Source organism: Vanessa cardui, chromosome 8 (genome assembly GCF_905220365.1).
Source record: "Vanessa cardui chromosome 8, ilVanCard2.1, whole genome shotgun sequence".
NCBI lineage: Eukaryota > Metazoa > Arthropoda > Insecta > Lepidoptera > Nymphalidae > Vanessa > Vanessa cardui.
This window is the reverse complement of record NC_061130.1, coordinates 4,858,749-4,879,160: the sequence shown is the minus strand read 5'-3', so window position 1 is coordinate 4,879,160 and position 20,412 is coordinate 4,858,749. Positions and strand designations below refer to the sequence as shown.

General features: G+C 41.1%; 2 protein-coding genes across 2 annotated transcripts; one reads left to right on the top strand and one right to left on the bottom strand.

Moving 5' to 3' along the window:
• Nucleotides 1–331: 331 nt before the first annotated feature.
• Nucleotides 332–1,764, bottom strand: LOC124532053 (coiled-coil domain-containing protein 97). The gene has a single exon (XM_047106682.1). It carries the CDS (start codon nt 1,605–1,607, stop codon nt 558–560), a length of 1,050 nt encoding a protein of 349 aa, XP_046962638.1. The 5' UTR covers nt 1,608–1,764; the 3' UTR covers nt 332–557.
• Nucleotides 1,765–2,762: 998 nt separating this feature from the next.
• LOC124531830 (ATP-binding cassette sub-family C member 10) lies at nt 2,763–19,749 on the top strand. Its single transcript, XM_047106368.1, has 23 exons — nt 2,763–3,599; nt 3,676–3,793; nt 4,063–4,221; nt 4,902–5,151; nt 5,631–5,895; nt 6,753–6,990; nt 7,756–7,904; nt 8,115–8,234; nt 8,626–9,004; nt 10,136–10,258; nt 11,114–11,227; nt 13,960–14,139; nt 14,927–15,072; nt 15,982–16,500; nt 17,064–17,196; nt 17,576–17,651; nt 17,804–17,901; nt 17,967–18,173; nt 18,240–18,367; nt 18,453–18,544; nt 18,617–18,814; nt 18,886–19,117; nt 19,504–19,749. Exons 1-23 carry the CDS (start codon nt 2,988–2,990, stop codon nt 19,747–19,749), a joined length of 4,782 nt encoding a protein of 1,593 aa, XP_046962324.1. The 5' UTR covers nt 2,763–2,987.
• Nucleotides 19,750–20,412: the final 663 nt, after the last annotated feature.

The following is a 20,412-nucleotide window of genomic DNA, read 5'->3' as shown; positions in this document are numbered from 1 at the left end:
TGAGGATTTAGAATTTTGAGAAATTATTTGAGATTAATTTGAGTGGAATTATCAAATGGCCAATACCATTTTATTAAACCATAGAAAAAATTAGAGAATTTTACCTTTGGAAATAAAGATAAAGATTTATGGTTTTACTGGAAATCAAAAATTACTTTTATTGATCAGAAGGATGCCATATTGTATAAAAAGCCTTTAAATGTCTAACTTTATAATCCCACCAATGTGTAATGAGTGTTCTATTTGAATACAAAGTATCTTTTTTATTTAACTCTGGAAGTTGGGAAAGAATACTTATAAAAGAAATATTAAGGATGTCAAATAAAAAATATATATATTGGACCCTAAAAATAGTTCCTACAGCCGCAGGTATATATAACTGTGGTATAAATATATTTTTAGGTCATTGTATTTTGAATACAAAATAAATAATGTAGTCTAATTTGACTTGATCACTTTTTGATGTTATTTCTTAAAAACAAATTAGATAATAACAAGAGAATATCTATATTAAAAATTAAATACATATAGAGAAAATCCAAACAAAGTTGAATTTGTTAAAGTTTATATGAAATATGTTGCATATACACATCCAAGGGATCTGTATTACTGTCACTAGATTCAACAGATTTCTTCCTCCCATATTCTTCTATAAGTGTCATATGTTCTTCCAATGTCCTAGCATCATTCTCCTCGGAATCAAAATATTTATCTTCTGCATCTTGAGACATTTGCTGTAAATCATCGTATTCCTCGTCATTATCAACAGAGTTATAATCAAAATTGATGTCTCTGCCTTCAATAAAACTAGTATACATTTCATGTATAAATTCTTCTCTTAGAAGATTTCTTTCATTTGCATTTATCATTGCTGGTTTCCGTTTATCAGGTACATGGGAAACTTCAGTATCTGGAACATCAAAACTACCCCACTGTTTTTCCTTACATGCCTCATTCCTGTTACTATTGCTTTGAGGAGGTATTCCTCCAGTTGAGTCCTCTAATAATTCTTCAGATGATTCTCCATCCTCATTCAGCATCTGTTCATACTTAGTCTGCCTCATTTCATTTCTTTCAACTGTGTCTAGAATCATACTTAACAAAGTAAGATTTTCTGCACCAACGGCATCTCTCTCTCTTATTTCATCGTCAGTTAAGTACTGTCCTATTAATTGGTCATATAAAAGAGGATTACGATACATCATTTGTTTTTCACTAAAATAATCTGTATCCTCTTGTAATTTTTGCATAGCCTTGTATCGTCTATTTCTGACTCTCTTGTTTCTAGATTCGTTTGAGTGATACAATTTCAATTCAGTTACACATTTTTGAAAACTTTCATTATCTAGGTGCTGTTTCTCGAAATACTGTAAATGATTTGCACAAAGATATTTGCCGAATTGCAAAAGAAATTTAGTCGGCGATTGCTTATAAAATTCACTTGCATATTGAATTTTTTCATTGTTTCGTACTTCGGGATTATCAATGCTAGCGTTTTTAAAGGAAACATGTGCGCATCTTACCAAATAATCAATAATATCTATGATAGGATCAACTTCACTGTTACTTTCCTCTTCCAGGCTAGAGGAAATAGACGTTTCTTCCATATTTGATTTTATGTCTAAGAGTAAATAAAGTTTCCGTTAAATTACCACTTCTTAAGACCAATTGGCAGAAACATTTATTATTTAATAAGTTGTTAAGTTCGATTACTTATTTATAATATTATTGCTCATGCCTCATAGCACTAACAATCAAAACAAATCTGACAAATGACAGATCCGAGATCAGTGATCACTTGATGTCAAAATCAATTATTATATTTTTTAAAACACTAGGGCTCTTGTCTACAGTAATTGGCGGCGGTGCTAAAAAACAAAAACAACGGCATAAAGACCTTATGCTTGGTAGTATAAATATGTGCCAGGATTCCTGAATAGGGACTTCCCATTCATCATACAATCTTATACCGCTAAATATCAGCACTCAGTATTTTTAAGGTCCAGTTTGACGGATGAGTTAGTCACAGGGACATAACATCGTGTAATATATTTAAAAAAGCCAAATAAACAACATTTAATAGAATATTGATGCCATGGATTTGCGAAAAACATGAAGTTTTGAACGGTGACGAAACTGTTAGGTATCGGTATTTTGGAAGTCAAATTAAGTGGAAATAAGTAGTTAAGTATAATTTAGTGTTCTTTTAAAAATAGAGCTATATTAATCATACACAATTAGGTATAGTGCACAACATACGTGAGTTATTACCAAATCACACACAAGCTTCGACTGATTTTTTCAACATGTTTCTCAAAAATATTACCACGGCTGATGAATTAGGGCTTTACGGTACTGTTGTCTCCATAGCCATAAATGTTGATTTGAAAAGCTATTTATAGCCATAGGTAATGAAACACCAGAATCAGGTTCAACAAAACATTCTTCCAGGATTTCGGAGCTACCTTTAATGCGTAGATTTGCTGGAAAAGACGCATTAAAACCTATATGAACTAAGGAGAACATGTCCGTAGTACGAAACGATACGAAAGGAGTAGGAGTGTACCGACGGGACTATTTCTCTTTTTTTTTGGGTAGGATCAGATGTTCAAATTATATTTATGTTGATCCAACTAAAATACATTAAAAGAATAAAAAGGTACAATATATACATTTACTGAAATTACAGTATATTGTGTGGCAAAAAATCATTTATATTTGGCAAATGGCAGCACATGTTACTGTTGTCAAATGTCATTTGACATGATTTCAGATTTACCTTTTATGTATTTGTATTATAATTGTGTTTATAAAACATACAATTAAAAGTGTGTTCTAGTGTTAACTGCTGATAGTTTTGTTCAACGAGATTGAAGATTAAACTTTACGAAAATAATGTGTAGTAATAGAATCAGTGTTTGATTTATCAAATAAAAATAAAATGTTTGTGAAGAAAGACTAGTAAACTTGTAGTGTTTTTTTTTACAATGACTTCGTTTATTAATTTAACATGGAAATGGGAGTATATATGTGGCCCTTCCGGTCTTCAGCCATGGAACGACTCAACAAAAGATATCGGAATGTGTTTTCAAGAATTGTTTTTGCAGATACCAACTTACTTTGTTCTTGCCATCACGTCGGGATATTACGTTGGATACCGAAAAGACTGGGTAGTCAGGGAGAAAATTCAAGAACGGGCCATAACATTACGTAGTTTTGCAATTTTGTTACTGGCTTTTATTCCAATAATAGAACTATACATTTTCTTGACTGATAAAGACTTTACTTTATTTCCAATTGATTATTTTACGGCCGGAGCTTCTTGTTTATCGTGGCTAGTTCACTTTGGCTATGTTTTGGCTTTAAAGCATCGCCTCGGACATAGTTCTCGTGGCCCTCTATCTCAACTTGTATTGTGGGTCCTACTAGTATTCTTCAATATAATAGCTCTACGTAGTTCCATACTAACTGGAGCTCAAAAAGACTTTTACATAGCTTCAATATGTTGTCATGGGTTATATTTCCTTACTTTATTACCGTCGAGTGACTCAAGGCCAACATTTTACTCACCATGTCTTGTTGGCTCACAACACTCACATGTAAGATCTGTCATTATATAGTTTCTACAATAATTTGTGCAAAGTTTTGTAAATATGAATAAATGAAATGTTTTAGAGTGAATATACACCACTCCTGCCACGAGGTGACGAGGGTATCCTTGGGACTGCTATGCAAGGTGCTAGTTTCTGGTCAAAACTTACATTTTCCTGGGTCAATCCACTTCTCCAAAAAGGTAAATTTTATGTTTAAGTTTTTGTGCTTTTTATATCATCCATTCATAGATTTCATCTGATTGTGTCTTAATCAGGAAACATTAGGAAAGTAATGTTCTACATTTTTAACCTACTAATAGTATAGATAGCCTTCATTTTATATCTTTGATCCAATTAAATACAAACTATCAAGGTTTCTATAAAGCAATTAAAATATCTATTATAATGAAACAAAATAAATGTTTTAATACAATGTCTTATTTATAAACTATTGGTGATTAATTTTAAGGATTTGAAAACAAGCTGCAAGATCCTGAGGAACTGTATGATATCCCTGCGAAATATAGATGTTCTTATGTTGGGGCGAGAATGGACAAAGCACTGATCGGAAATGTTGATAATTACCAACAATTTGCCGAAGTGCCGCATGAACCTTTCATAGGCTCTGGTAAAATGTTTATAATTTTCGGCCATTCTTATTTTATTTGAACTGAATTAGAAGTTAAAACTACAAAAAAAATAGTTTTTATTGCTTATAAATATTTTTTATTTTACTTTTTTATATATTTTTGGACTTAAATGACTATACATAACTATTAATAAGTATAACAGAAATATTGTGTAGTAAGTTGTAATCTTTGTTTTTAAAAAAATCTTATGAATAATATAATTGATATCTTATTATATTTGCATTGTATCTCCAGTGTAACTGCATGTGAAAAGGATATAACATCTTAGTTCTCAATGTTGGTTACTCATTGATGATGTAAGGCATGGTGCCTGTCTTACTTATAAAACAACAAACAACAACAGCCTGTAAATTCCCACTGCTGGGCTAAAGGCCTCCTCTCCCTTTGAGGAGAAGGTTTGGAACATATTCCACCACGCTGTTCCAATGCGGGTTGGTGGTATACACATGTGGCAGAATTTCTATGAAATTTGTCACATGCAGGTTTCCTCACGATGTTTTCCTTCACCGCTGAGCACGAGATGAATTATAAAGACAAATTAAGCACATGAATCAGCGGTGCTTGCCTGGGTTTGAACCCGCAATCATCGGTTAAGATACACGCGTTCTTACCACTGGGCCATCTCGACTCTGTCTTACTTATATGAAATAAATTTTAGGTTATGGGGCTACAGGTGAGACACAGCCACAGATATCAACTCCAGTCACACCGACATCCAGGGTACTGCTGCGTCCAGCACGACGTCAAAACGTGTCCCTGCTACGTGCCTTACATCATTGCTTTGCTGTTCAGTTCTATAGCATTGGGATGTTGAAGCTGGTCGCAGATATGGCTGGATTTGCCGGACCGATATTACTCAATAAATTAATTACGTTTGTTGAAGATACTAGTATTGATCAACATTATGGGTGAGTGGTATTCAATTCAATACCTGAACTTAAAAGTAAAGTAAAGTTACAGCCTGTAAATTTCCCACTGCTGGGATAAGGCCTCCTCTTCCATTAAGGAGAGGGTTTGGAACATATTCCACCACGCTGTTCCAATGCGGGTTTGTGAAATTGAAACATGCAGGTCTCCTCACGATGTTTTCCTTCACCGCCGAGCTCGAGATGAATTATAAACACAAATTAAGCACATATATAAATCGTGGTGCTTGCCAGGGTTTGAACCCGCAATCATCGGTTAAGATGCACGCGTTCTAACCACTGAGCCATCTCAGCTCTTCACTTCGCTTCATCTGACCTTAGACCGAGTATAAATCCATAACTTAATCGATCATCGTAATATGAGTGAAAATATATAATTAATCATAAGAGCCTCTGATTGCCTTTATTTATTATGTTATTAATTATCCTGTTTTTTAATTATTTTAATTATTTTTTTTCAGATATGTATATGCGGCAACACTTCTCGGAGCGACGGTTATAGGTGCTCTGTTTAATGTTCAATTTAACTGGCTGATGTCGATCATAGGGCTCAAAATGCGCGGAGCAATCGTATCGACGATCCTCAGGAAGACTCTTAGTGTGACGACGACTGAGCTGAACAAGGCTTTCAGTGTCGGAGAAATAACGAATTTCATGTCGACCGATACAGACCGCATCGTGAACTCGTGCCCCAGTTTCCATGCATTATGGAGTATACCACTGCAAGTAAGTAAAAAATTATCTCTTCTAGTAAACTGACAGCATGTTGAATGCCATTGCTAGATAAAGGCCTATTCGTTTGATACATACGGAACAGATTTCCATCCAAAACAATGCGCAGATTTTCTCACGATATTTACCAACAACAACAGCCTGTAAATTCCCACTGCTAGGCTAAAGACCTCGTCTCCCTTTGAGGAGAAGGTTTGGAACATATTCCACCACTCTGTTCCAATGCAGGTTGGTGGAATACACATGTGGCAGAATTTCTATGAAATTAGTCACATGCAGGTTTCCTCACGATGTTTTTCTTCACCGCCGAGCACGAGATGAATTATAAACACAAATTAAGCGCATATATATATATGTTGCTTGCCTGGATTTGTACCCGCAATCATCGGTTAAGATACAAGATAAGATACAAGCGTTATAACCGCTGCCATCTCAGCTCGATATTTATATATTTAACATCACGGTACAAAACACATATGCAATACACGAAAATTTAGTGATGCTTTCGGATTTCAAATCACAGACTTCTCTCAAGATTCTGACGTTCTAACTACTGTCTATAAATATGAGTGAATCAATGAATTATATATTTAGGAGTCCGAAACAGAAATTATTTAAAAAGAAAACAATTGTATTACATTTCAATCAATAATTTCATAACAAAACAAAAAACTACCTACTTTTATACACACACACAAATACACACACACGCACACACACACAAATACACACACAAATCTTGTCGCCGACCATTCTGTACCAAGTCAAGGGGTGCAATGCCCTTTATAAAAACTTTTTGATATGAATATAATTGAGTTTATTAAATATACAACAACGTTCTTCGATTTCAGCTATTCATCACGCTATTTCTTCTGTATCAACAAGTCGGGGTCTCGTTTTTGGCAGGCGTAGGATTTTCTATAATGTTGATACCGGTGAACAAGTTGATAGCTAATAAAATAGGCGAGCTGAGTACCGAGATGATGAAACACAAGGACTCTCGCGTCAGCCTGATAGGCGACATGCTGCGCGGCATTCGCACCGTGAAAGTACACGTCTGGGAAGACTACTTCATCGACAGGGTCTCAGGTAACGATCGGGAGTCTAAATAAACAAACCAACGCAACTATTTCGTAGCTCCATATGCACTGAATGTGGCTGTTTTGTCCACAATTTTCAAATGTCCCTTTTTTTATTAAGAACAGTTATTAGGATGTAATTTTACGCTACCAACTCACAAAAACTAATTACAAAACAATGAACATGTTTGTTCTATTTTTATGATGTAGTAGTCGCTCAAAGACGACTTCCGTGGTCGATTGGTATGTACACCGGTTTTCATGGGTATGCCACGCGGAGGTCCCGGGTTCGATTCCCGGCCGAGTCGATGTAGATTATAAATAGTTTTCTATGTTGTCGGGTCCGGGTGTTTGTGGTACCTTCGTTACTTCTGATTTTCCATAACACAAGTGCTTTAGCTACTTACATTGGGATCAGAGTAATGTATGTGATGTTGTCTCATATATTCATATTACCTATAAATGTGAAAGTTAGCCGGACGGGCAAATAGGCGACCTGATGATAAGTGGTCACCACCGGCCATAGACATAGTCGCTATGAGAAATGTTAATCATACCTCACATCGCCACTGCGCAATGCGCCACCCAGCACGAACACAGATGTTATGTAACTAGTGTATTGAGTCACATAACCTTCAAATTGAAACAAAACAATACCAAGTATAGATGCATGGTAGACGAAAATATGACGAGTGGGTAGTTTTAGGAGTACCTAGCCGGTAGGGTATGTATGTACTCCGATGGGCTTGGACCTAAACGTGTGCGTCTGGCGCAGAGGCGCGCAAGGGCGAGCTGCGGTATCTGCGCGGGCGCAAGTACCTGGACGCGGTGTGCGTGGTGCTGTGGGCGTGCACGCCCGTGCTGCTGGCCGCGCTCACGCTGGGCACGCACGCGCTGCGCGGACTGCCGCTCGACGCGCCCACCGTGCGTACACCACTACTATTTACTTTTTGTAAATTTCATTTAAGAACACAAACCCTGTGGAAAAACATTGACACAACCAAACAAAACCATTGACATTTTCATCTACACAGTGAGAGTAGGAAGTAAAAAACAACCTTTTAAGTCGCTGTTCTTAAAATTAGTCAATAACTTTACTAGTGGTTAAAAATGCCACTTATTTTCTTTTTTCAGGTTTTTACAACAGTGGCTTTAATAAATATGTTAATAGCACCGTTAAACGCATTCCCCTGGGTCTTGAACGGTATCACCGAAGCCTGGGTTTCTATAAAACGGATACAAAAATTACTGGATGTAAGTAATTTTGATTGAAATATACATAATGAAAATAACAATATTTTGACAAATAACATCTACAACAACAACCTGTAAATTCCCACTGCTGGGGTAAAGGCCTCCTCTCCCTGTGAGGAGAAGATTTGGAACATATTCCACCACGCTGTTCCAATGCGGGTTGGTGGAATACACATGTGGCAGAATTTCTATGAAATTTGTCACATGCAGGTTTCCTCACGATGTTTTCCTTCACCGCTGAGCACGAGATGAATTATAAAGACATATTAAGCACATGAAACAGCGGTGCTTGTCTGGGTTTGAACCCGCAATCATCGGTTAAGATGCACGCGTTCTAACCACTGGGCCATCTCGACTCAAATAACATCTATTAACTTTCAATTGATTTTAGCTGAGGGACATGAACGGTGAACATTACTACGACCGCCTGAATATAAACAGAGACGAGGACAAAATGATTATCCTAAAGAATGCTTCATTCACGTGGGCCCAGCCGTCAGTGCGAAAGAAGCCGGTTAAACCAAAGAAAAACAAAGGAAAGTCCAAAAAAAAGTTGACCAAACGCAATGTGAGAAGTGACTCAGTGTCTTCCGGGGAGGCGACGGTGCAAGAACCCTTTACGTTAAAGAATATTTCGTTAGAAATTGGCAAAGATGAGCTAATTGGTATCGCCGGGCCGGTGGGGAGCGGCAAGACGTCTTTATTACTGGCTATCATCGGCGATATGATCAAACAGAGCGGGGATATACAGATACCTGAATATCTGAACAGTGAGTATTTTCATTTCATTCATTCATTCATTCGGAATTTATTATCCTGTTCCTTTTATTGCATCACATAGGTGAACTATTAATTGGCCCACCAGATGATAAGTGGCCCATAGATAATAGTACTGCAAAAAATACTAATTAGTCTTAATATATCAATAATATGATAGGTATTCTACGCTTGAAGTTCGATACTCACTCATAAATTACATTTTTGATACATAAATAATAAATGGGTGGTACCAATGATGTTTTAGTAAACAGATATGTCATTAACGCGCAAAAAGTGAAGACTAGAAAACGATCTAATTGGGACGTTTGCCTTTAGTCGTTTTACGTAGTAACACGTTATAATACATCATAATTACGTAGTAATACTTTTTACGTAATTAAAACATCTAGTTATCCCTTTTACTTATTGTTTTTATCAAGCTATCCTTTTTACTTTTAACGAAATGTAAAAATAAACTAAAATAAACGGTCCCCGGCGCGGCACACTTTTTTCTGTTGTTTAGTATGGATATATCATATCTGTTTATTAGAATATCATTGGGTGGTACCTACCAGATTGGTTTGCACAAAGCTCTGCCTCGTTATATATTTATATGTAATGAAATTAAAGAAAACTCTAGAAGCTTTTAAATTGCACTTTACAAGATAAAATCAAATTGTTGCCTAAAGCTAACGGCCCGACTCGATTCAAACTTACTTCATGAAAACATAATACAATATGTACATATGTCTGAGTACAACAACAACAACAACAGCCTGTAAATTCCCACTGCTGGGCTAAAGGCCTCCTCTCCCTTTGAGGAGAAGTTTTGGAACATATTCCACCACGCTGTTCCTATGCGGGTTGGTGGAATGCACATGTGGCAGAATTTCTATGAAATTTGTCACATGCAGGTTTCCTCACGATGTTTTCCTTCACCAGCATGCACGAGATGAATTATAAAGACAAATTAAGCACATGAATCAGCGGTGCTTGCCTGGGTTTGAACCCGCAATCATTGGTTAAGATGCATGCGTTCTAACCACTGGGCCATCTCGACTCTTGCCTGAGTACAAATTAATAAAATATGTTGAATGCTTGTTCTTTTTTTAGCATTATTGCTATAATTCGTTTTTTTTCAGGTTTTGGTTACGTATCTCAGCAGCCTTGGCTCGTGCGTGGAACTATACGTGATAACATACTGTTTGGTAAACCTTACGACGAGGCAAAATTCAGATCTGTGATCGACGCGTGCGCTTTGACGGGTACTTTACTATCAAATATCATTATAAACTACATGGAGTAATGGAGTAGTGGTGCAAAAAGCTTCATCAAAAGTATAATACCTCGCCTCATTGCCTCCACTGGTGACAGGAGGGCTGGTTGGTTTTTTAACCCCCGACGCAAAAAGAGGGGTGTTATAAGTTTGATGTGTCTGTCTGTGAGTCTGTCTGTCTGTGGCATCATAGCTCCCGAACGAATGAACCTATTTCAATTTAGTTTTTTTGCCCAGAGGATCGGAATTGCGATTCAACGGGGAAATGCTGCTAGCATTCTTGCCACCATTCCACGCGGTCAAGATTTATACAGTAACTAGTTTTAGTTCATATTTGTATATGTATATTTAAACCCCGACGAAAAAAGAGGGGTGTTATAAGTTTGACGTGTCTGTCTGTCTGTGTGTCTGTCTGTCTGTGGCATCATAGCTCCCGAACGAATGAACCGATTTCAATTTAGTTTTTTTTTGTATTATAGCTGTTTTACGGGCGAGTGTTCTTAGACATGTTTGATGAAAATCGGTTTAGCCGTTTAAAAGTTATGGGGTGTTTAAGTGGGGAAGAAAAACTGAATGTCTGCAAATATGGCTCAAGTGGGGTATCAAATGAAAGGTTATGACTCGTACATTACAAAAAACATTACACAAATAAAATTATTAAGCATTTAATGTTGTTAATTCTTATATAAACTACATAATATAATATCAGTATGTTTAATGTTTTAAGTCTTATATCGTTAGGTGATTTTGAATGTTGCGTTTGAATAAATTAAGTCTTCTATTGTTAGGTGATTTTGAAGTACATTTAAATGTTGTGTTCCAATAAATCTCTGCTTCTCCTTAGAGGATCTCAACGTGCTGGGCTGGAACGCATACGTGGGCGAGGGCGGCTGCACGCTGAGCGGCGGCCAGCGCGCACGTGTGGCGCTCGCACGAGCCGTGTACCAGGACAAGCAAGGTAACGAGACCTCGTACTCTGATACTCCAAACGAGCGCTCGAATGCCACCACATATAAATAAATAAATAAATAAATATGAGACAACATCACATACATTACTCTGACCCCAATGTAAGTAGCTGAAGCACTTGTGTTATGGAAATCAGAAGTAACGACGGTACCACAAACACCCAGACCCAAGACAACATAGAAAACTAATGGTAATCTACATCGACTCGGCCGGGAATCGAACCCGGGACCTCGGAGTGGCGTACCCATGAAAACCGGTGTACACACCACTCGACCATGGAGGTCGAAAAACATATGATATAATAATAATAATTATTATATTTATTTCATACAAAATACATTTTTATTAAAAGTCACATGGTTGAACTACGACAGAAGAACTCGCTAGAGAACACAGATTCATCCTAGAATGATACGCGAGGCTATTGAAATTCAAAAACATCCGAACTTCAATAGAGAAGATGGTTAGAGACTTTCTAACACCTGGGATCCACTTATTGAAAATTTAAAATCCCAAATCCAACAAACTGCAAGACCTAAAGATACAGACAGTGCCTTCTGCGTGCAACCGGAACGTTACTCAAGATACCAATTGAGAAATCGTTGGCGGTAGTTGTTAATAATATTTCCTTTGTTCTTCAAATAGACAAATGTCACCTTAGTCTACCCGTGACCACGAACACTGGAAAGTGCTCGAAACGTCGGGATGTTTAAAAAATAATTAATATACGCGATTCAAAACCGTTATAATTAGTTTTATTTAAATACGACAGAAGTCTGAATGTATAATAACATAGTCATCAAAAGAAGCTATCTAGTACAAGCTATGCTAGCTAACCTGTGTTAAGGATAATTAGTCCTCTCTTCGAAAGTTGAAATATTTAAAATACATTAGAAATATTACCTAGGTTGGTTACAAAATAAATCTTATGTAAAGTGTTTATAGGTAAATAGTAAAGAAACGTACATTTTTTTTATGTGCGTGCTTGTGTACGTTCGTGTTACTATAGGTGCGTGTGCGTGTGTGTGAGTGCGGGTGCGAGCGTGTAGGATATCTGTGATTTATGTTATACATGTTGCTATGGTTACCGTTCGTACTTATTGCTATTCGGGTTGCTATGGGAATCATTCTTCACTTGGTGATAAGGCTTTGTGCAAGATCTCCCACCAAGTACTGTCAACGTAGGTACCACTTGCTGATCAGATATTCTGCCGCCAAACAATAGTACTTGGTAATGTCGTGTTCCGGTTTGAAGGGTGAGTGAGCTAGTGTAACTACAGGCACAAGGGACATAACATCTTAGTTCCCAAGGTTGGTAGCGGATAGGCGATGGAAGGAATGGTTAATGTTTCTTACAGCGCTATTGTCTATGGGCGGTGGTGACCATTTCCATCAGCTGGTCCATATGCTCGTAATAATTGACGACCTCCGTGGTTGAGTGGTGTATACACCGGTTTTCATGGGTACGCCACTCCGAGGTCCCGGGTTCGATTCCCGGCTGAGTCGATGTAGATTATCATTAGTTTTCTATGTTGCCTTGGGTCTGGATGTTTGTGGTACCGTCGTTACATCTGATTTTCCATAACACAAGTGCTTAAGCTACTTACATTGGGATCAGAGTAATGTATGTGATGTTGTCTCATATTTATTTATTTATTTTTAATACTGATACCATCAATATTATGTAAAAAGGTATAATACGACACAACTTAGATGTAGCATCGGCAAATTCAATAAAACCGATTGCTGTCGATTTATACAACCAATAGTTCTAACTCCCAAATAAAATATTTAAATATCGCGCCATTCGACGTTATTCGTCGCTACAGATTCTCGCGTCAGTTTAACCCGAGAGAGTAAGTACAAGTAAATCGACGTGTCAAATTGACGAATATATTAGGTCATAATATGGTATTACAAGTTAGTGCGTTTGTGTGTAATTTGAGATAACCATATTCTGCACAACCATCAAGTTTTGGGGGGGGAGGGGGATTGGGCCTCCGGAACTCTCACTTACCGGGCGAAACGCGGTAGCATAGCTACCACTTTACGCCGATTTTAAGTGAGAGAGTGGTACTTCCGGGCGTGCCGGCCCATTCGGCTGTAACCCGAAGGTATACAGCGTGGCGCTACCACTTTGAAAAGGATATCTGTGCTTTATGTTATACATGTTGCTATGGTTACCGTTCGTACTTATTGCTATTCGGGTTGCTATGGGAATCATTCTTCACTTGGTGATAAGGCTTTGTGCAAGATCTCCCACCAAGTACTGTCAATGTAGGTACCACTTGCTGATCAGATATTCTGCCGCCAAACAATAGTACTTGGTATTGTTGTGTTCCGGTTTGAAGGATAAGTAAGCCAATGTAACTACAGGCACAAGAGACATATCGTCTTAGTTCCCAAGGTTGGTAGCGGATAGGCGATGGAAGGAATGGTTAATGTTTCTTACAGCGCCATTCTCTATGGGCGGTGGTGACCACATACCATCAGCTGGTCCATATGCTCGTAATAATTGACGACCTCCGTTTTTCATGGGTACGCCACTCCGAGGTCCCGGGTTCGATTCCCGGCTGAGTCGATGTAGATTATCATTAGTTTTCTATGTTGCCTTGGGTCTGGGTGTTTGTGCTACTTACATTGGGATCAGAGTAATGTATGTGATGTTGTCTCATATTTATTATTTATCTATTGAATGTAACAAGTAATGTAACGTGTCAGTGTACCTGCTGGACGACGTGCTGGCGGGCGTGGACGCGGCGGTGGCGGCGCACATCATGCAGCGCTGCGTGCTCGGCCTGCTGCGACACACGGCGCGCGTGCTCGTCACGCACTCGCCGCGCCAGCTCGCGCGCGCCACCCGGGCGCTGCTGCTGCGCGACGGCCGAGTCGTGGCGCACGGTACGCACGCTGGACTGACCTTTTTTTTTTTTTTTTCGCTGCAAAAACGCTTTACGCGCTTCCCCCACGTGATGGAAGTGGGGGTGGGGGTGTGGGACTCCCCAGTTTCCTGGACGCCGAGTGCACCCAGGACCACCGGGTTTACCCACTAAAAAACCAGCGGTACCCTCTCCGTCTTTCGGCGGGCGCCACGGGATCGCTTACGCATGCTACCGTGACACGCTGGACTGACCTACCCTATGCTACCCTCTGCTGCGAAGTCATCTCGATGCGCGCGCCACTCCAATTCTCGGCCATCAGAGCCAACTAAAAAGCATTCCACTTAGTATTGTAGACCATTATTTTTCACTCGCTGTAATAAACGCGTTACGCGCTTTCCACACGTGATGGAAGGGGGGGGGGGTGTATGTGGGACTTGCCGATGTCCAGAGCGCTGAGTTCAGTCCTGGTCAATGGAATATCGACTAAAAAACAAGCGGTTTTCTCTCCGTCTTTACGTCGGGCGCCATGGAATCGCTTACGCATGCTACCGTGATGTAGTATTTTAGATCTGTGCTATCTATGCTTATCATTTATTCGGTGTAATTGTAGTGTTATATTTTTATTTATTCATTTAGTTTTAGAAAAGCAATCAGTTATACACGTAATTGAGATATCAATTAAAAAATTTTTCAACCAATCGAGTCATGACAAATAGGTAAAACATAGTTTGTCACATGATATATAAGTTTGTTATAATTTGAAACAAACAAATTAAAAATTAATTATTATGAAACGTGTTCTCCAGGTACCCCAGACACTGTATTGAATGAAATAGAGGAATTCTTACCGAGCGAGACCGAATCTATAGGCGAAGAAAAACCCTCTAGTCAGGAAACGGAGCCTCGGACCGACGATCAGGACAACGTCAGTCAGAACAGTTTGAATAACGACGTAAGTGTTTAAACAAACGGTATAAAAACTGTCGTTTTATTATACTACACGATTGAGTTATTAATAAATAGCGACCGGCTTCGCACGGGTGCAATACTGATACTAAATATACTACACAATTTTGCTTATTTTTTTACTATATTGTCCATTTTTTATACAAAAACCTTCCTCTCGAATACCTCTAAAGTAGTAAAAAAAAGTAAAGTAACAGCCCGTAAATTTCCCACTGCTGGGATAAGGCCTCTTCTATTAAGGAGGGTATGGAACATATTGTTCCAATGCGGGTTGGTGGAATGCACATGTGGCAGAATTTCGATGAAAATTCGAATACGTTCATCTATATATAAAAAAAAAACGAATCATAATGCGTTACGTAGTTTTAAAGATCTAAGCATACATAGGGACAGACAGCTGTAAGCATGTTTGTTTTTTACTATGTAATGATGATATAGTAATATAATCACTACCTACGTATAGTAGGTACGACACAAATTAGATGTAGCAGCGTAGCAAAATGAAATGGGATGAAAATAAAACCGATTACTGTCGATTTACACGACCAATAGAAATAGCTCCCTATCGCGCCATTCGACGCTATTCTTCGATATAGATTCACGCGTCAGAGAAAGCAAGTGCATATATATAGGGATAGCGTATAGTACGACACAACTTAGATGTCGTATTGTATTTGACGCGTCGATTTACATGCACGTGGCGCGATAGGGAGCTATTTCTATTGGTTGTGTAAATCGGCAGTGATCGGTTTTATTTTCATTCCATTGCATTTTCCGATGCTACATCTAATTTGTGTCATACTATACTTAATTCGGATGTGATCGGTTTTACGAATTTTGCCGATGCTACATCTAAGTTCTGTCGTACTATACTTTCATGAATACAATTTTACAGGAAGCGATGTCAGAAGGTACTGTGGGTTGGTGGGTGATCGGTCTATACTTGCGCTCTGTGGGGGCGTTCCTGACGATGACCATCATCATCTCCCTGATTCTCATGCAGCTCTCCCAGAACTTCACGTTCCTGTGGCTCACGTTCTGGGTTCGAAGCGGAAGCAAGAACACGACAACATTACAATCATCAGTTGACTACACACACGAAAATACGACAGCGCTCGACCACGGATTCAACATGGCCGACAGTATTGCTCACATCATCGCGAATAAAACGATGGAACTGATAAATGGATTTAATCCATACAATGTAGCAAGTGCTAATACAAGTGGGCCCGGCTCGTATCTAGTCCAGGAGCTGAGGAAGACATCGATCACCGACACTTACTACATGGAGGTTTATTTCGGTCTCGCTGGGTTGAACTTGCTATTCACTATAATGCGAGCGTTTCTGTTTGCGTATGGAGGCGTCAAGGCAGCCGAAAGGATACACAAAGTCCTTCTCAAACAAGTCGTTAAGGTATGTGTGGTTACTATTGGCTTAGTTGACGATCTATAGTAATAGATTTTATCTGTAACTGCAACGACAGCCTGTAGCTTTCCCACTGCTGGACGAAGGCTTCCTTTCCCATTGAGGAGAAGGTTTTTAAAATATTCATATTAAATAATAATATTGAAGTTGTTTGAAATTAAACACATGCAAGTTTCCTCGCGATTTTTTCTTCACACAAGATGAATTATAAACAAATAAAGCACATGAATATTCAGCGGTGCTTGCCTGGGTTTGTACCCGCAATAATCGGTTGATATGACGACCTCAGTGGTAGAGTGGTGTGTACACCGGTTTTCAAGGGTACGCCACTCCGAGGTCCCGGGTTCGATTCCCGGCTGAGTCGACATAGTTTTCTATGTTGTCTTGGGTCTGGGTGTTTGTGGTACCTTCGTTACTTCTGATTTTCCACAACACAAGTGCTTTAGCTACTTACTTTGGGATCAGAGTAATGTATGTGATGTCTCATATTATTATTATTATATGCACGCGTTCTAACCACTGGGCCATCTGTATTTCGGTTACATTTTCAGGCGAACATAAAGTTTTTCGACACGACTCCGACCGGCCGCATCGTTAACAGGTTTTCGTCGGACACGTACACCGTCGACGACTCGCTGCCGTTCATTTTGAATATCCTCCTCGCGCAAGTGTTCTCCCTGATGGGTGAGCGTTCTCTTAACTCTGATATCGTATATTTCGAATAATACTTAGTACGGGAGGTAGCTTTGTAATTGATTGTGATTTTAAGCAGATTTTTTTCTATTTGAATTGATAGCTTTTCAGTTTTTATTTATTATTTTAATTGATATTGTCGCATATTGATAATGCATAAAACTATGCATAGAGTCAGCTGTTCCGTTCAAAATATTACTATTAGAGTTTGAATGTTTGGCTTGATTTGATTAATTAGTAGAAATAGTAATAAAACAACTAATTATAATAATCATTCTGCCTCATTATTTCCAACTGCCTCCCGGCCTACACACATTTCTATACTAACATTTTTTTCTTATTTTTATTATTTCCTTCTTCTACGACTCAGGCGCGGTGGCGGTTACTGTCTACGGTCTACCGTGGTTGCTAGTGGGAGTGTTACCTATGACTTTTATTTATTACAGGTGTGACTTTTATGTACTATTTATTTATGACGTATATATTTCTATGTAGAATTACTACTATATGTCAAAGCACTTCTAAAATCGATAAATGAATGCAATTAATCTCCATCGTAATCTAAGGAATATAATTCGAAAACTCCCCCGTAACGCAGACTACAGCGGCGATACCGAGTCACGTCGCGGCAGCTCAAGCGCTTGCAGAGCGTCGCGCTGTCGCCCGTCTACGTGCACTTCAACGACACGCTCGAAGGTAGGACGCCGTCACGTCCGCCGACCGGCCCTGACGTGACACGCTCTCACTCGGCGCTCCCGCAGGTCTGAGCACGGTGCGCGCGCTGGGCGCGGCGGCGCGCTGGGCGGAGCGCGGCGAGGAGGGCGTGGAGCGCTGGCAGCGCGCCGCGCTGTGCGGCGCCGCGGCGGCGCAGTGGCTGGCGCTGCGGCTGCAGGCCGTGGCCGCCGTGGCCGTGGTGGGCGCCGCGCTGCTGGCCGTGCTGCAGCGCGCCACGCACGCCGCCGACCCGGGTACGTGCCGCCCCGCCGACCGATACGTTCCCCCCCGCGCTCCACTGACGCCCGCTGTCGCCGCAGGTCTCGTGGGCCTGGCGATATCGTACGCGCTGTCGATGACGTCGATGCTGAGCAACGTCCTGAACGCCTTCACCGAGACGGAGCGGGAGATGATCGCCGTCGAGCGAGTCGGCGAGTACATCACGCAGGTTTGCGACCGAACGTTCCCGCCCAGCGGGCGCCTGCGCGAGGGCGATGGACGCGAGTCACTTAACTTATGAAACCCTTCGGCAGATCGAGAGCGAGAAAGTGGAGGGCGTGGCGCCACCGTACGGGTGGCCGTCGCACGGTGTTATAAGTTTTGAGGATGTCTATCTTAAATACGGGTAAGTTGTAATCCATTAATTGCACGTTGTATACAAAAGTGATCCAAGCTAAGTAGACAATTTGATGGCCAGAAGCGGCGAGGATAGCGAGGCGGCGCTGCGGGGGCTGACGTTCGCCAGCCGGCCGAGCGAGCGGCTGGCCGTGGTGGGCCGCACGGGCTCCGGCAAGAGCTCGCTGCTGCGCGCCGTGCTGCGCCTGGCGCCCTGCAGCGCCGGACGAGTGCTGGTGGACGGCGTCGACGTGTCCACGCTGCATCTTCACGCGCTCAGGTCCTTACCGCACCGCAAGTTCGACGCCCCGTCGCCGACTCCTCGCTCACCATACTGTTCCATGTCCCCAGGTCGCGGATCGGCATCATACCGCAGGAGCCGTTCATCTTCACGGGCAGCATTCGCGAGAACGTGGACCCGCTGCGGCAGTACCTGGACGCGGAGGTGTGGCGCGCGCTGGAGGCGTGCGGCGCGCGCGACGCCGTGGTGTCGCGCGGCGGGCTGGCGGCGCCCGCGGACGGCGTGTCGCGCGGACACGCGCAGATGCTGTGTCTCGTGCGAGCGCTGCTGCAGCGGGCCAAGGTACGAGCACGCGTCAACGCAGTACAATTGCTTTGATATTCAATTCAAACTTTTTTTTTTTATGGTATAGGTTGGCGGACGAGCATATGGGCCACCTGATGGTAAGTGGTCACCATCGCCCATAGACATTAACGCTGTAAGAATTATTAACTATTCCTTACATCGTCAATGTGCCACCAACCTTGGGAACTAAGATGTTATGTCCCTTGTGCCTGTAGTTACACTGGCTCACTCACCCTTCAGACCGGAACACAACAATACTGAGTACTGTTGTTTGGCGGTAGAATAACTGATGGGTGGGTGGTACCTACCCAGACGGGCTTGCACAAAGCCCTACCACCAAGAAAGGGCGATTTTTCATTTGGGTTAAATGAATCGTTTCGCAGGTGTTGCTTGTGGACGAGGCGACGGCCAACCTCGACGCGGAGAGCGAGCGCGTGATCCTGGACACGATCCGCTGCTCGTTCGGCGGCAGCGCGGTCGTGTTCGTGGCGCACCGGCTGGCCGGCGTGCTGGAGTGCGCGCGCGTGCTGGTGCTGGGCGCGGGCCGCGTGCTCGAGCTGCGCGCGCCCGACGACGCGCTGGCCGACCCCACCTCGCACCTCTACCGCCTGCTGCACCCCGACCGCTAGCGCCGCTGCCTTGTGATACTAATTAAGGAATTGTCCATTGATCACGTGATCTTTTTTTTGCATTTTCTAACCCCCCCTCCCCCATTGGTGATACGTAGTGAGGTTTAAGACCACCCCCCCCCTCCCCAAGGCTATAAGTCAATTAATCACGTGATCTTTTTTTAGCATTTTTTTAACCCCCCTCCCCCATTGGTGATACGTAGTGAGGTTTAAGACACCCCCCCCCCCCTCCCCAAGGCTATAAGTCAATTAATCACGTGATCTTTTTTTAGCATTTTTTTGACCCCCCCCCCCCCCCATTGGTGATACGTAGTGAGGTTTAAGACCACCCCCCCCTCCCCAAGGCTATAAGTCAATTAATAACGTGATCTTTTTTTAGCATTTTTTAACCCCCCCTCCCCCATTGGTGGTACGTAGTGAGGTTTAAGACCACCCCCTCCCCTCCCCTTTCTCAACATCAGGTGTATTTTTAGTACCTACAACGAATCTTAAAATTTTCTGAATATTATCTTAATTTAAATACAGGTATAAACTATAATCTTATTTTATTCTGAAATAAAGGACCATATTTGTTTAAAAATCGCGCATTAGACGAAAAAATAAATACACGAGATATCTTACTACACCCCCCCCCCCCCCCTTGTGTTATTTTCGTGATTTTTA

Excerpts from the sequence above, each read along its gene's own strand:
- LOC124531830 (XM_047106368.1), top strand. The coding sequence starts at position 2,988 with ATGACTTCGTTTATTAATTTAACATGGAAATGGGAGTATATATGTGGC. Across the intron at positions 7,905-8,114 it reads TGCCGCTCGACGCGCCCACC|GTTTTTACAACAGTGGCTTT; the intron begins GTGCGTACACCA and ends TTCTTTTTTCAG. Across the intron at positions 18,815-18,885 it reads CTGCATCTTCACGCGCTCAG|GTCGCGGATCGGCATCATAC; the intron begins GTCCTTACCGCA and ends CCATGTCCCCAG.
- LOC124532053 (XM_047106682.1), bottom strand. The coding sequence starts at position 1,607 with ATGGAAGAAACGTCTATTTCCTCTAGCCTGGAAGAGGAAAGTAACAGT.